This window comes from Natrix helvetica, assembly GCF_964273705.1.
Source record: "Natrix helvetica genome assembly, chromosome: 1".
In the NCBI taxonomy this organism is placed as follows: domain Eukaryota; kingdom Metazoa; phylum Chordata; class Lepidosauria; order Squamata; family Natricidae; genus Natrix; species Natrix helvetica.
The window spans coordinates 170,531,156-170,545,124 of NC_138548.1; the positions used below are offsets into that span (position 1 = coordinate 170,531,156).

The 13,969-nt window shown below is 42.7% G+C and overlaps 1 protein-coding gene across 2 annotated transcripts in view; it reads right to left on the reverse strand.

Moving 5' to 3' along the window:
* FRZB (frizzled related protein) overlaps positions 1-7,163 on the reverse strand; it is a 39,599-nt gene extending 32,436 nt beyond the window's left edge. For both annotated transcript variants that reach the window (XM_081938250.1, XM_081938249.1), the window contains exon 1: positions 6,254-7,163. In XM_081938250.1, coding sequence (XP_081794376.1) covers positions 6,254-6,752 — 499 coding nt within the window. In that variant the 5' untranslated portion in view covers positions 6,753-7,163. The remainder of the gene's footprint in view (positions 1-6,253) is intronic.
* Between the last annotated feature and the right edge of the window lie 6,806 nt (positions 7,164-13,969).

Here is a 13,969-nt window from a genome sequence, read left to right on the forward strand (position 1 = left end):
GGCAAGTACTTAGCAAGGCAAATGTCAAGCCAATACAGACAACTTCCTTAGTCTCTGTAAAATGGTCACTAGAATACTTTTGGGGCATTTATTCTGTGCATTACGCAGTTTTTCCATCTTAATTCAGAGCACTCTAGCCTTAAAGAGTAATGCTTGTGACTTTTCAAATTCAGCAATTTTCCTCCATTCCTGAATTAGAAAATCCTTTTTCACAAAAATGGTATAGAGGCATATTTGAACTGCCCTGGATTATACAATACAATGGCAGAGTTGGAAGGGACCTTGGAAGTCTTCTAGTCCAACCCCCTGCCTAGGCAGGAAACCCTACACCACTTCAGACAAATGGCTATCCAACATCTTCTTAAAGACTTCCAGTGTGGGGCATTCACAACTTCTGGAGGGAAGCTGTTCCACTGATTAATTGTTCTAACTGTCAGGAAGTTTCTCCTCAGTTCTAAGTTGCTTCTCTCCTTCATTAGTTTCCACCCATTGCTTCTTGTTCTACCCTCGGGTGCCTTGGAAAATAGTTTGACTCCCTCTTCTTTGTGGCAACCCCTGAGATATTGGAACACTGCTATCATGTCTCCCCTAGTCCTTCTTTCTATTAAACTAGACATACCCAGTTCCTGCAACCGTTCTTCATATGTTTTAGTCTCCAGTCCCCTAATCATCTTTGTTGCTCTTCTCTGCACTCTTTCCAGAGTCTCCACATCTTTTCTACATCATGGTGACCAAAACTGAATGCAGTATTCCAAGTGTGGCCTTACCAAGGCATTATAAATTGGTATTAGCACTTCATGTGATCTTGATTCTATCCCTCTGTTGATGCAGCCTAGAACTGTGTTGGCTTTTTTGGCAGCTGCTGCACACTGCTGGCTCATATTTAAATAGTTGTCCACTAGGACTCCAAGATCCCTTTCACAGTTACTACTGTTGAGCAAGATACCACCTATACTGTACCTGTGCATTTCGTTTTTGTTGCCTAAATGTAGAACCTTACTCTTTTCACCATTGAATTTCATTTTATTAGATAGTGCCCAATGTTCAAGTTTGTCAAGATCCTTCTGTATCTTTAGCCTATCTTCTGGAGTGTTGGATATTCCTGCCAGCTTGGTGTCATCTGCAAATTTGATGAGTTCCCCATTTATTCCCTCATCCAAATGATTGATGAAGATGTTGAAGAGTACTGGACCCAAAATAGAGCCTTGGGGTACTCCACTGCATACCTCCCTCCATGTAGATGCAGTTCCATTGAGGACTACATGTTGAGTGTGGTTGGTCAGCCAGTTACGAATCCATCTGGTGGTGATGCTGTCCAACCCACATTCTTCTACTTTATCTAGTAGTAGGTTATGGTCTACCTTATCAAATGCCTTACTGAAGTCCAAGTAAACTATATCGATGGCATTCCTCTGGTCCACTAATTTTGTCACTTTGTCAAAAATGCAATAAGATTAGTCTGGCATGATCTGTTTTTGACAAACCCATGTTGGCTTTTGGCTATTATTTTGTTTGCTTCTAGGTGTTCGCTAATTCATTGCTTTCCTGGTATTGAGGTCAGGCTGATAGGTCTGTAGTTTCCTGGAACTGTTTTTTTCCCTTTTTTGAAGATGGGAACCACATCAGCTCTTTTCCAGTCCTCTGGTAGTTCCCCGGTGCTCCAGGATCTCTGAAAGATATAGTTCAGTGGTTCTGAGATCTCGTCTGCCAGTTCCTTCAGAACCCTGGGATGTAATCCATCCGGTCCTGGTGATTTGAACTCGTCTAGGGTAGACAGGTGCTCACTTACCATTTTCTTCCCTATTGCTTGATCCTGCTGTAGAGCTAAGCGTCCCTGGAAAATTACATGGATAAGTCCCTGCAGTTTTCTTGGCAACATTTTCAAAAAAAAAGTTTGCCATTGCTTTCTTTCTTGGGATGTGAAAGAATGACTGGCCCATGTTTTACCAATTAACTTCTATGTCTAAGACAGGATTAGAACTTGAATTTCCTCACTCTTCATCCAGCATCTTAACCACTAGAGTCTAGACCCATAATGATGAACCTATGGCATGCGTGCCACAGGTGTCACACAGAGCCCTCTCGGTGGGTATGCCATCCATCGCCCCAGCCCAGCTCTACTGTGCATGCATGTGCACCTTCCTGCTGGCCAGCTGGTCTTCGTGTCTCTGCTGCGCATGCACAGGGGGTGCTCACATTGCATTTTGGGGGCTCATGCAGCACCCTCACACCCCAGTTTGGTTTCCAGGTTGGTGCAGGAGACCTTCTGGGGGAGGAAACACATGCACAGATGTGTGGTGCAAGCAGGGAACACAGGGTGCGGGGAGCATGTACACTGCATTATGGGTGTTTCGGCATGCAACAACAAAAAGGTTAGCCATCACTGGTCTAGACCAAGCTGGCTCTTGCTCTGCTTATATCTTTATGCTCAGCTGTCTTATTTGAAAAGCTTGCACTCTTTTGCCAGAGCCTCTGTCAACTCATATGGCTTTCAAGCCATTCCTCTTCAGGTTAAGGATGTACGTAGATCCTATAGAGCCCCAGATGTTGTTGAACAACAACTTCCATTGCCTTTCAAGATGAGAGCTTGTAATTCAATAATACAGGTAGTCCTCATTCATTTAGTGACCATTCAAAGTTACAACATCCGTGAAAAAAGAGATTTATGACCAATTTTTCACACAACTGTTGTAGCATCCGCATGGAGATGCGATCAAAATTCAGACAGTTGGCAACTGGCTCACATTTATGACAATTGCAGTGTCCCAGGATTATATGATCTCCTTTTGCAACTTCCTGAACAAGCAAAGCCAATGGGTAAACCAGATTCACTTAACAAGCGTGTGACTAACTTAACAACTGCAATGATTTACTGTGTCAAAAAAGGTCATAAACGGAGGCAAAACTCACTTAACAAATGTCTCGCCTAGCAACATAAATTTTGGGCTCAATTGTGGTCGTAAGTTGAGGACTACCTGTATATGAGAAATTATGGGTTTTTCCACCTTTTCGGTATGGGAAGGGTTTCCTCTCATTGGAAATTTTGGGAAATGGCAGGATGCACCAGAAACTGCATCCCAGAAACCTTAAGCAAAGCAAACAAACAGTGCCAGCTAATACAAACAATCTTGGTTTTGAATATACTTTGCAGTTGAAGGCTTCCATTTAATTTAATTGCTCTAAGACGTAAAGGAATTTTAAGGGTTCATCTGCCAATACTATCACCTGGTGAGCTCTACAGCCAGGAGACTATCAGCATAAGAAGGATCTCACCAAAGAGATTTTTTCCCCCCTAAGGAACGTTCTGTATTCTGTATTTCATGACTGCTTGTTATAATCTTGCATCATAAAAATTTAAACATACTGGAGAAATGCAAGGGGAAGAGTTACATCAATGAGTAGCCAATTCTAAAGAGGTTATTTAATCATCACTGATCAAGATTTGCCAAATGGAATTTCTCAGATATCTCCTTTAATTGTGGTAGGCTCTACCTATAGCAGACACAGGTCAGTACCCTCCTGGGTTTTCTTACTAAGTCTATATGGTAAGTTAATAATTGGTCACAAAAATCTACCTTTGGATTCCAATACACATTTCTCTTGGGAGTCTCAAACACTCTCATAGCCTCTAAGCACAAATCACCAACTATTTCCTAATCTTCATTCCATTTTCAAAAGGACTGAGAATAATATTATGTTGACATGGAAATGGACAAGATGGAGATGGTTTATGGGGATTGGCACACAGATCTGAGACACTTCCACTAGATTAGGTTGCAAACAAAGAATTATATGCATAAACATCCTGTCATAAAAAATTAAGTAACCCATAAATTTGTGTAGTGGAAATCTTTAAAATCTGTTCATTTGACTCTACCATGTAAAGGAAGGTTTATTTCCTTTTTAATAAATGCACTCATGTGCAATATTCCACTTTATACCCTTTGAACAATTATCCATTAATCTTTATTTAAAATGCTTAGATTTCCTCTACATTGCTCTGTAATTCCAGGTAGGACATGTTAACATATTTTTCATACAATTTAAAATACAATCAATAATGATGATGATGATGCTTTTTGTGTGTATGTGCTTTTGAGTCACCACTGACTTCCAGCAACTGCCAAGGCTAATCCTTATATTTTTCATGGCAAGATTTTCAAAAGTGATTTGTTCTTGCCTTCTTTTTAGGGCTAAGAGACAGTGACTGGCCCAAGATTACCCAGCTGGCTTCATGACCAAGGTGGGACTAGAACTGCATCCTAACTAATGCAGGATTTTCCAACTCTGGCAACTTTAAAACACATGGACTTCAACTCCCAGTAGTCCATGCATCCTAAAATTGCCAAGGTTGGAAAACCCTATTTTAATGGAATATACATACATACTGTACATACATACATACTGTACATACATACATACATACATACAACAAGACAATATCTGTGAAATGGCTTGTGTAGCTGAGAATTTTGTGCAGCCACCTGATTTACAAAGTGGCCAAGAGGTATGTGTTCCTTTATTCTAATTCCATTGTGCAGTCACCTCTTCGTAGGTATGCAGTCTCCCTGGCTTTAACTAGAATCCAAGGAAAAACAAGTAGAACCCATTCCATCTATGGAACTTCTTCAGATGAAGAAGTGTGAATAGCAAGGGAAGCCGTAGAAAGATGGAGAATCTTAAAACAGAATCCAGCCATTTCATTTTTCTAGTATCTTTAGCTCTAGCATTTTCCAGAACCACTGCCAAACTAAATTCAAAAGAAAACATACAAGATCCTAATAATAAATTAGAAAGTAGCAAAACTTTTTGCAAAGAATTAACTTTGGGGAAACTGATTTTAGTGATAGCCACACAGCAAAGGAAAACTAGGATCCTTAGTGAGAGTCACAGCTGGTAATCAGGTGCTGATTTACAGATTTCTTTTCATAGAAAACTTCAATTGGCTTCAATGCTAAGCAAATATTCAGTTTACATATAAGACCTAAATTCATCCAACGGAAAAGAAACCTGCAAGCATGGGCAAGCAACAATGTCTACAATTGTGGACAAATTATCAAGTGTCCTAGATTTATTTATTTTCCAGGGGACTTAGAGAAGACAACTCCACTAAAGCTAGTACTATCTTCCCTTCCCTTCCTTTCCCTTCCCTTCCTAAATATACATTTGTAACATTTTGAATGAACCAAGAAAAAGCTAACAAGCACTTTTAGTTGATCACAAAGAAAGTATTGCCTGGGAACAGAGTCCAAAGACTAAGATTTTTCTTGCAAAATTGCTATGCAAGTTTTACAATAACTCAGATGGAGAACAGAATATGAGACATTAGAGGAAGTTGCGGGCTTTTTAGGGGGCTGGGGAAGCTATGATTACGGAATGGAAAGGCAATGAGGGAGTCAGCTCAGAAGACCTACTTTGCTGGAATTGGGGTTTACCAACATCAGATAAAGCAAATTATCATGGTTACACACTGGAAAATGGAGATACATCCAAGAAAATTAAAAGAACTTAATTGCTTTAATTGCTGGAGGCCAGCCTTCATTAGGCAGCAACATCTGTGGACCACGGGTTCCTCATCTCTGTTGAGATGGATCAGGCATGATTGATAAGGATTTGAAAAGTAGATTAATCATCAAGTTCATTTTCCAAACCAGAGATTTACAAAATAAATCAGCACCAGCGTGGCTTTACAAAGGTACAAGGATGGTTAGAGGATTATAAACGACTAGAAAGGAATTGGCTTACTTTTTACACAGATCAAAAAGTTTGATAGGCAAGGTTGGAACTCAAGGGATTGCCCCAGCAAGATACTGTTGCTTAAATTGTGGGCAAATCTAGACAATAAGACCTGGACATATGAAAGAAGTGGAAAGGTTTATTTACAATTAAGGAAAAAATGGGTAATTGGGGAAAGAAGACAAGGATCGACTGACAATGAATGTGTGGGCTAAGATAGGAAAGGCCAGCAGATTTGAGACAATGGTTGTTTAGTGGAGGAGAAATTCTACAGGTTCTTTTAGGAAGAAGAAACCCTGAGCTATTTATTTCCCCCTTCCCTCATAGCACACACTCCCTCCCTCCCTCCTCCTCAGTGGAGTGGTTCACATGCCTCAACACAGTGATTCTGGTTTCTCCACCTCCCCACCCCAATTTCATTTCTCCAAGGGGCCTCTAGGCCAGGGTCACCAACCTTTCGCACCTCAGGGACCACTAAATTCATAATTTTAAATCCCGTGAACCGAAGGCGACTCACCGGATCCTTCGGCTGTGACGATCGCCTCGGGGGAAATGCAGACCCCTCGGTCGTAGACCGGCAGCTCGTCGCAGGCCAGGCTATCCGGCCAGGCATGACCGTACTTGACGAGGACCGGTTCACAACCGGCCCGGGCCCTCTCGCAGACTGACTTGCAAGGCTTGATGGGCTCGTGCTGGAAGTCGAGGGTGCAGATGGGCGCGTACATGGCGCAGAGGAAGAAGAGCAGATCCGGGCTGCAGTGAATGCCCAGCAACCCTTCGAACTGCTCCATGGCCAGGATGGCGTTGGCTTGCGTGCTGTGGTGCAGGTGGTTGGGCATCTTGGTCATATTCCAGGGCAGAGACTTGCACAGAGGGATGCGCACCGGCTCGCAAGCCGCGCCCCGCGCCAGAGGCGCCCAGGAAGCCAGCAGCCCAGCCAGGGCAAGCAGCAGAGCGGACGGAGGCAGAAGCAGCGGCATCTTCCCAGAGCCGTGCCCGCAGCCCAGAGGCATCATCCTCTCCCCCCCACCCCGCTTCGAAGCCCGTTTTTTTCCCGGCGGAGGTGGCTGGATTCCTTCCTCCGGCCGCCCAACTGCTCGGGGATCCTCTCTGGGCAACTCCTACAAATAGTCTGGCCGCGGCGGGGGCGTGCCGAGAGCCGGCAAGGGAGCCTCTCTCCCAAACTCTTCGCGCACAGCCCGGGCGGGGAGTGAGGTCGCGATCCGCCCCCCCTCTCCAACCTCTTCCAGGCTTCCTTTGCGTCCGCTGAGGGGATCCCGCTTGGGCAGAAAGGGAACAGCAGCGGGCTAAGGGGCGCCGAGGAAAAGGAGTTGCGCTGCGGGGCGGGAGAGGCGCGAAGTCGGCAAGTTTCTTGAGGGAGAAAGAGAAGCGCAAGCGCCTGCCGCTTGGCGACCTCAGGTCCGAGCCCAGGCTTAGCTGGTGTGTGACTGTGGGTCGCGCCGCTGCTTTTTCACGCTCTTCCCCCCACCTCCTCCCAGGCCGGAGAGCCCCACCTCCCTTCTCCAGCCGCACCCGCACCCACCCACCCTTTCCCGGCTCCCTCCCTCCCTTTTTCCTGGGAGGCTCGGAGGAGAGACGGGCGACCTGACCTGAGGCTGCCTCCGCTTCCCTCCCGCCCCTTTTCTGTTTATCCATCTGGAAAACGGCTGCCTCTTTCGCTCGCTTTGCGCCGGTTTTTTTCGGGGGGGGGGGGGGCTTCTGGTTCTGACTGCAAATGAGCCGTTGGGGGACACGTCCCCCCGACCCTTAATTGGCAACTTGGTTTAGGAAAAGCAGCGCCCTAATCCTCCAGCTCCTCTCTCTGAAACCAGCCTTAAATTCCTCAGGGAGTTAAGGGGGGGGGGGATTTCCTTTCTAGTTTTTCTTTTTACCACTTTCTGCTTCTTTTTCCTTCTTTCTCCCCAACAGTAGAAGCGGCTCATAGAGTTTGCCTTAAAAGTCCCCCAAACCTGATTGTGGATCGATTAACGTAAAAAGTTAAAGAAGACTCGAAATATTATAGGACATGGAATAAATGGTATGAACTGATAAGAGACAAGAGGTAGAAATGAGAGGGAAGTTGATGAATGTCAATAATTGTTAGTTTGGAAAACAAAGATATATAAAACTATGGATATAATATGGAAAAATTGTAAATAAGCTAATGTAGGTAGAAATTTAGTTAAAGCTCTTTTTCTTTTGGTCGTATTACTGTAATTTCTGTTAATATAGTACTGCTATAGTTATTAACTTGTATGTTAAGATTTACTATTGATTTTTCTTTGGCTTCGCTTTATTTGTAATAATATTATCCTAATATGGCACTGTCTTTTTAATTTAAAAAAAAGTCCCCCGAACCTGCCCTCTTTTGTCTTTTAATAAAGATCGTTTTAGTTTGTCCTGGCTTCCCCCCTCCATCCACAACCCCTCCCCCCCCAATCTTTGGGAAAACTTTCACTTAGTGGCTAAAGGCAGCTCTTTCCACATGGATCCAATGCTTTTGATCTTTGGGGACAAATAGAAAGCAGACCTTCTCCCCTTGCTGTCCCCTCGGCCCTTCTCTCCCACCCTTTTACCCGCCTTCATTTCCTACTGATCTGGGGAGGGGGGAGCACGGCAGACACAGGCCAATGCACACCCTCCCACCAAACAGAAGGTGGCAACCAACCAAGGAGGGCAGCAGAACTCTGCAAAAAGCAGCCTAACAGGAAATCACCTTTGCTCCCTATCCCTCAACTATGCTTTTGTTTTCACCCTCTCCTTTACACTCAGCCATGAGAGATGAAAATAGAAAGGAAACTTGCCTTAGCCACCTCTCCCAGGGCATTCCTGCGCCCTCATTTGGCTAGAAGGAACAGTTACAAAGAATTGCGAGTGAGGGTCAGCCCTACGTTGGTCCCGGTGTTTAATAATGGCTTAAGGTGGTTTCCCTTATGGCCGTGGTACAAAAACTGTAAGTTGTACTCAGCCCTCTGCTTTTTCCAGTGGCATTTTTATAACTCCACAATGGGAGCAATTATGTTATCATCCTCCTGATTGCTTTAGATCAGGGGTGTCAAACCTGATTTCATTGAGGGTCACATCAGGTTTGTGTTTGATTCCTGGGCCAGGGGTGTGTGGCCTGTGTATGTGTGTGTGTGTGGCCAGCTCTATGTCACTCATGTTGGGGCCCCCTGTGGTGGCCTGAGTGCTCTGCCAGTGAAAATGGGCTCCCGAGCTCCGTTCTCACCTGCGAGGGCCTCCTGCAAGCCTCTGCCAGCTCAAATGGAGCTCAGGAGAGCTGCACTCAGCTTTCACAAGCTCCGTTTTTGGCTGCGATGGCCTCCTGCAAACCTCTGCCAGTGAAAATGGAGCTTGGGATGGCTGTGTGTAGCCCTCCCGAGCTCTGTTTTCACTAGCAGAGGCATTGCAAGCCAGTCCTTCGCTGTTCCCAGAGCGGCCCTGTTGGCCAGATCTGGCCCCTGGGCCTTGAGATTGACACCCCTGCTTTAGATTATTTTATGGCCTACTCTTGTTGCTGTACAGTTACTGCAGTTCATGGTTAAAGATGTGCAGGCTGGTGCTGCATTTGTATCCATGCACGCCCCAAAGCACCAGTTTGAATCCAAAGGGCTGCACAGTCCTAAAAGGTTAATCTTCAAGTTGGACTTGACTTCTGATGTCTTCATGGACATGTCCAGGTTGTTTTCTTGGCAACAATAAAGTGGGTTTCCATTTGGAGTGTTTTTCAGATTTCAGAGTTTATAGTTTCCTGGTGCCTCCTATCCAAATACCAATCAGGTCAGACACTGGGTTTTTCAAGACCAGACAAGGTTAGCTAATTGCTACCAGGTTGGGAGGGGAGGGGGCTTTAACATGGGGATATCATTTAAACTACTCATACAGCAGTAGTCAGAAGAGCATTGAGGGAAATTGGGAGGGGGGGGACAGAACAGGATATCTATGTCGGGAATATAGTCTCATTTTCCTTGGAGGTTGTGTGAAATAAGCTTCGGGTGATATTCCTGCTTTTTTAGTAAATTTAGGCAGTCTGTGGCTATTCATCAGAGGCAGTTATTGGCCAAACATTGTGAGATGCTCATGTTTTATAACAAGCAATAGCTAGGTACTACCTGCTAAGAAGAGTGAGTCCTTTCCTGTACTCACCCACTGCATCTTTTAAAAAGAGCTGCTCGCTATGCTATCCCAACTGCATCAACTGTCTTTCAGTCTCTGCCACTTCCCTACCCTTGTAGTCAGATGCCTCATTCTGGGTCCAAAAGGTAGGTATTAATTAAGCTTCTGCCCCCCCCCCCTTCCCAGTCCCTTGTTAAGTGTCTTCTTTATAGCTATTTCTTTATTAAATTTCAACAAGCATAAAAAAGCCCAACTGGTAAAAATGGGTTAAGGGGCCCTCATAAATAGGGAAAGAGAGACACATGAACAACAGGTAGCCATTTACCTTATCTATTGTATGTATCACAAGGACACAGTACTTGTATAAACGGAGGCATAGAATCCAAATCACACGAAGTGTTAGTACCGCTTAAGGTAAGGCCACACCTGGAATACGGCATCCAGTTTTGCTCACATTACAAAAAAGACGCTGAGATTCAAGTTGCATTAGACGTTTAATGAGCAACTTGCCAAATGCAAAAGGAACAAGGACAGGCTTGCAAGTTCATTGGGCATTTGCTCATGGATGTCATTGTAAAAAACCATGGGAAAGCAGATGGGCTTATTCATGGTTTCGTAATATTGGGGGAAAATATCTGTGATGAGGTTTCTTAAATGATCACTTCGTAGGTTGGTTCATTTAGTATGCAGCTTGAAATCATGAGCCACCAATGAAGATGTGGGTGCTGGGTTTTTTTTAAACGCAGCTTGAGATTCCAGGATGGCTTTGATTTTTGTTTATTTTTATGTCAGTTATTACTGACAGAGCCCATCTTGTTCACATTATAAACATTGTGGGATAATTTTCAGAGATTTCTAATAGGAGTTAAAAATGGGATAGCCCTTTGGGTGTAGAAGTGGACTTTATGAGGGAGACATACACTTACAGGACCAATGAAACCAAACAATATATTGGAAAATATAAAACAATACTAGCATATACTACGACACAATAAAAACAGACCAGCATTGATAACTGCTTGATAAATCCTTGGGGGAGGGGAGAGTTCTGTGCAACTTTCTAACATTTGCAGAGTTCTCCAAGGACTCCAGAGCAGGTTGGCTTTCAGTTAAACCATAGATACAAATGAAATTACGGACATTTCATATATAAATATTCATGATACTCTGGTAGGGAAATTTAAAATGGCATCATGTGTAATTTGTTACAGGTGCAACCTTTGTGTAATGTAACTTAAGACAGTCACAAAAAAAAAAACCTCCAAGGCCAAAAAGGAGGTCAAGTTGGAAATGATATGCAGCTGTTGTCAGCCTCCTATTTCAATACTTTTTTAAGATACACCAAAGACCTGCAGAGTGTTTTCCTACAGTTACTGTTTTCTGTACTGTGTATTGTATTGCAATAGTTGGAACAAATAATCTATATTTGAATCTAATGGAAGATGTAATAAATGAGGCCTTTTATATGATGGGCCAAGAACAATATTTCTGGAAGATTTTTTGTTTCTATTAACCTTTTCCAATTAAAAAAAAAATGGACTTGTGTCTCTGTATGCACTGGAATCAAAATTCAGAATGAAATAAACTGGCTATCAAAACCTCACGGGGGTGGGTGGGTAGCTAACAATATGAATTAACTGCATTTGATAAATTATACTATTTCAATTTCAATTTCAATTTCCTTGGAACGTCTGCAAAAGAAATAAGCTGAAGGTTTCCTTGAACATTGCCAAGGGTCAGTAACTGATCAAATAGTTTTTCATAGTGATACAGTAAGATGGATTGCAACATCTTTATGTTACTTATTGTCATTGTATGCTCAATTGCTTAGGAAGAAAATGCACTGAGTTCAGAAACAAGGTTGTTTTCTGAATAGGTTTAAGTTACAGAAAGTTTAAAGTTCCTGAGCATTTGGACAATGGCACCCGTTACCTAGAGGAGAAACGGCTTGAGGCTTTTGACCAGAAGCCACCTGATTAGGACTGCCTCATTCTGAATCTTCTGTGTTAAGTAGTCTTACTTTAAATGATTTGTAAGATTCCCGTTTAACCTATAAAGTTCACAGATTACTCTTAAGTTACAATTGGTCAACTTCATATACCAATCCACTACATATTGCTTTATTTGTAAGCCACAATGGCTGAGTTCACATAATATAGTGAATAACCAAATTCTGACTTGCAAGGGGAGACCCTGTAATGGCCAATAGGAATCCCTTCGGGGAGAGGGGGCGGTCTAGAAATCAAATCAAATCAAATAAATAAATAAAATAATAAATAAACTTGAGGAACCCTGAGTTAAAAGTCCTTTAACTGGATCGTCTACAAAAGCCCGTCAGCTATTGCAGAGATAAAATATCAATGCATGACGGACGTCTTTTTCTTTGCCAAGTCTTTTTCATTCCTATCAGAATGAGGGGAAGAATGTAGTAGGTTTTCTCAGTTTTATAGGCTATATTTGGGGGGGGAACCCAAGTCTGCATGGATTGTTGAATCATTGCTTTCATAACGAAGTCACACAGTTCAGGACATGTCACAGGGTTTACATATGAATTTATTAATGTGGGGACGGCTCAATTACAGTCACTCCAGTATACTAAAGAATGCAACGTGAGCAATTGTAGGGATCACGTGTCTGCAAGTTATAAGAATCACCTACCATTTACAACTATCAGTTTCCAAACTCTGCCCATTGCCTACCTTTCATCCTATACCTCACCTTATCAAGCTTCCTTTCCAGACAACCTTTGCCTAGCTGGATATGTACTGGCTTAGTTCCTCATCTCAAAGTCCATGTTTCAGCTGGAAATTGTTTAGCAAGGTTAATTCAGTTCTTACATTGTTCATATTTATTATTCATCCCACAGGAGCATCTGCCTTTCTCTAGACTTCAAAAGTGTTTGTGACTGAATTAAAAAAACCCTGGACAATATCTGACTTGTCAGTAGGATGGTAGAGAAACAGGAAATAACATGAAAAAGATGAAAGGAGAAGGGTGCAGATTTGGGGGAAGGCAGCTGTTTTGCATATACCAGTCTCTAGATTCATCGTCAGATACAGGTAGTCCTCAACATAGGACACAGTTGAGCTCAAAATTCCTGTTGCTGAGTGAGAAATTTGTTAAGACAGCTGGACACAGAAATGGAGGGCAACTGCAAGGGAAGGGATCCTTGCTTGAAAGTAAAACACGAGTTCTAATAGAAATTTCAAAGGGTTAAGGGCCATAAGACTTTAAACGGGTTTTCAAAACAAAGCTTGAGATTTAAGGGAATGTGCAACACCATAAAGTAGGTTAGTAGCAAAGGGGAGCACACAAATATCATGGTGATTGTTTTTTGTCACTAGCACCTAAGTCAAACTATATAGTTTCCAAAAATAAGCCAATTTGTTTTTCTACCTGGGAGGAAAACCACAAAATCACCTGCTGTGAAAACCACAAAATCACCTGCTGTGTTTTCACACTCTGTCTAATGCAATATTAGTCCTGGTGGAGTGATAAAAATGAGCAGCTTTAATTCAGGACTCTGATCTTTCTTAATAACAGAGTCCATTGTTTCATTACTTGAGCTGGATGAGGATAACTTAAGACAAGGCTCATCCTTCTATATATCTCATCTTTAATATTTACTCTAGTTTGTAATTAACTCAACTGAGTATCTCTAATCTTTTTTTAAAAGTACACATATTTGCATCTAAATTGTCAAATGGTTGTTTGTTTGTTGTTAAATAGTTCTGTTTGCCAGCCTCTAAGGTATACTTAACTCATTGGTTTACTCTAACCCAGTGCTTCTCAATTATTTTCTGTCATGCCCCCCCTAGGAAGAAGAAAACATTTCGCCCCCCCCCGCACGACTGTAAATAGTATCATTTGTCTATAAAATTGTTATAAGTACACCTCTGCATAACACTGTATTGAATAATGCATTGCTTCCGACGAGAAGTCAGATGCTGGGTGACACTGTTGTGTCTTATCTACCAGAGAGTTAAGACCCACTAAAATTGAAGTCCACAAGTCTTAAAGTTCCCAAGTTTGGACACCCCTGGCTTATAGCATCGTTTTGAGGCTAGGAGTTGAACAATTTAGGATGTGTTCCCTAAAATCAATTATATTCCATTTG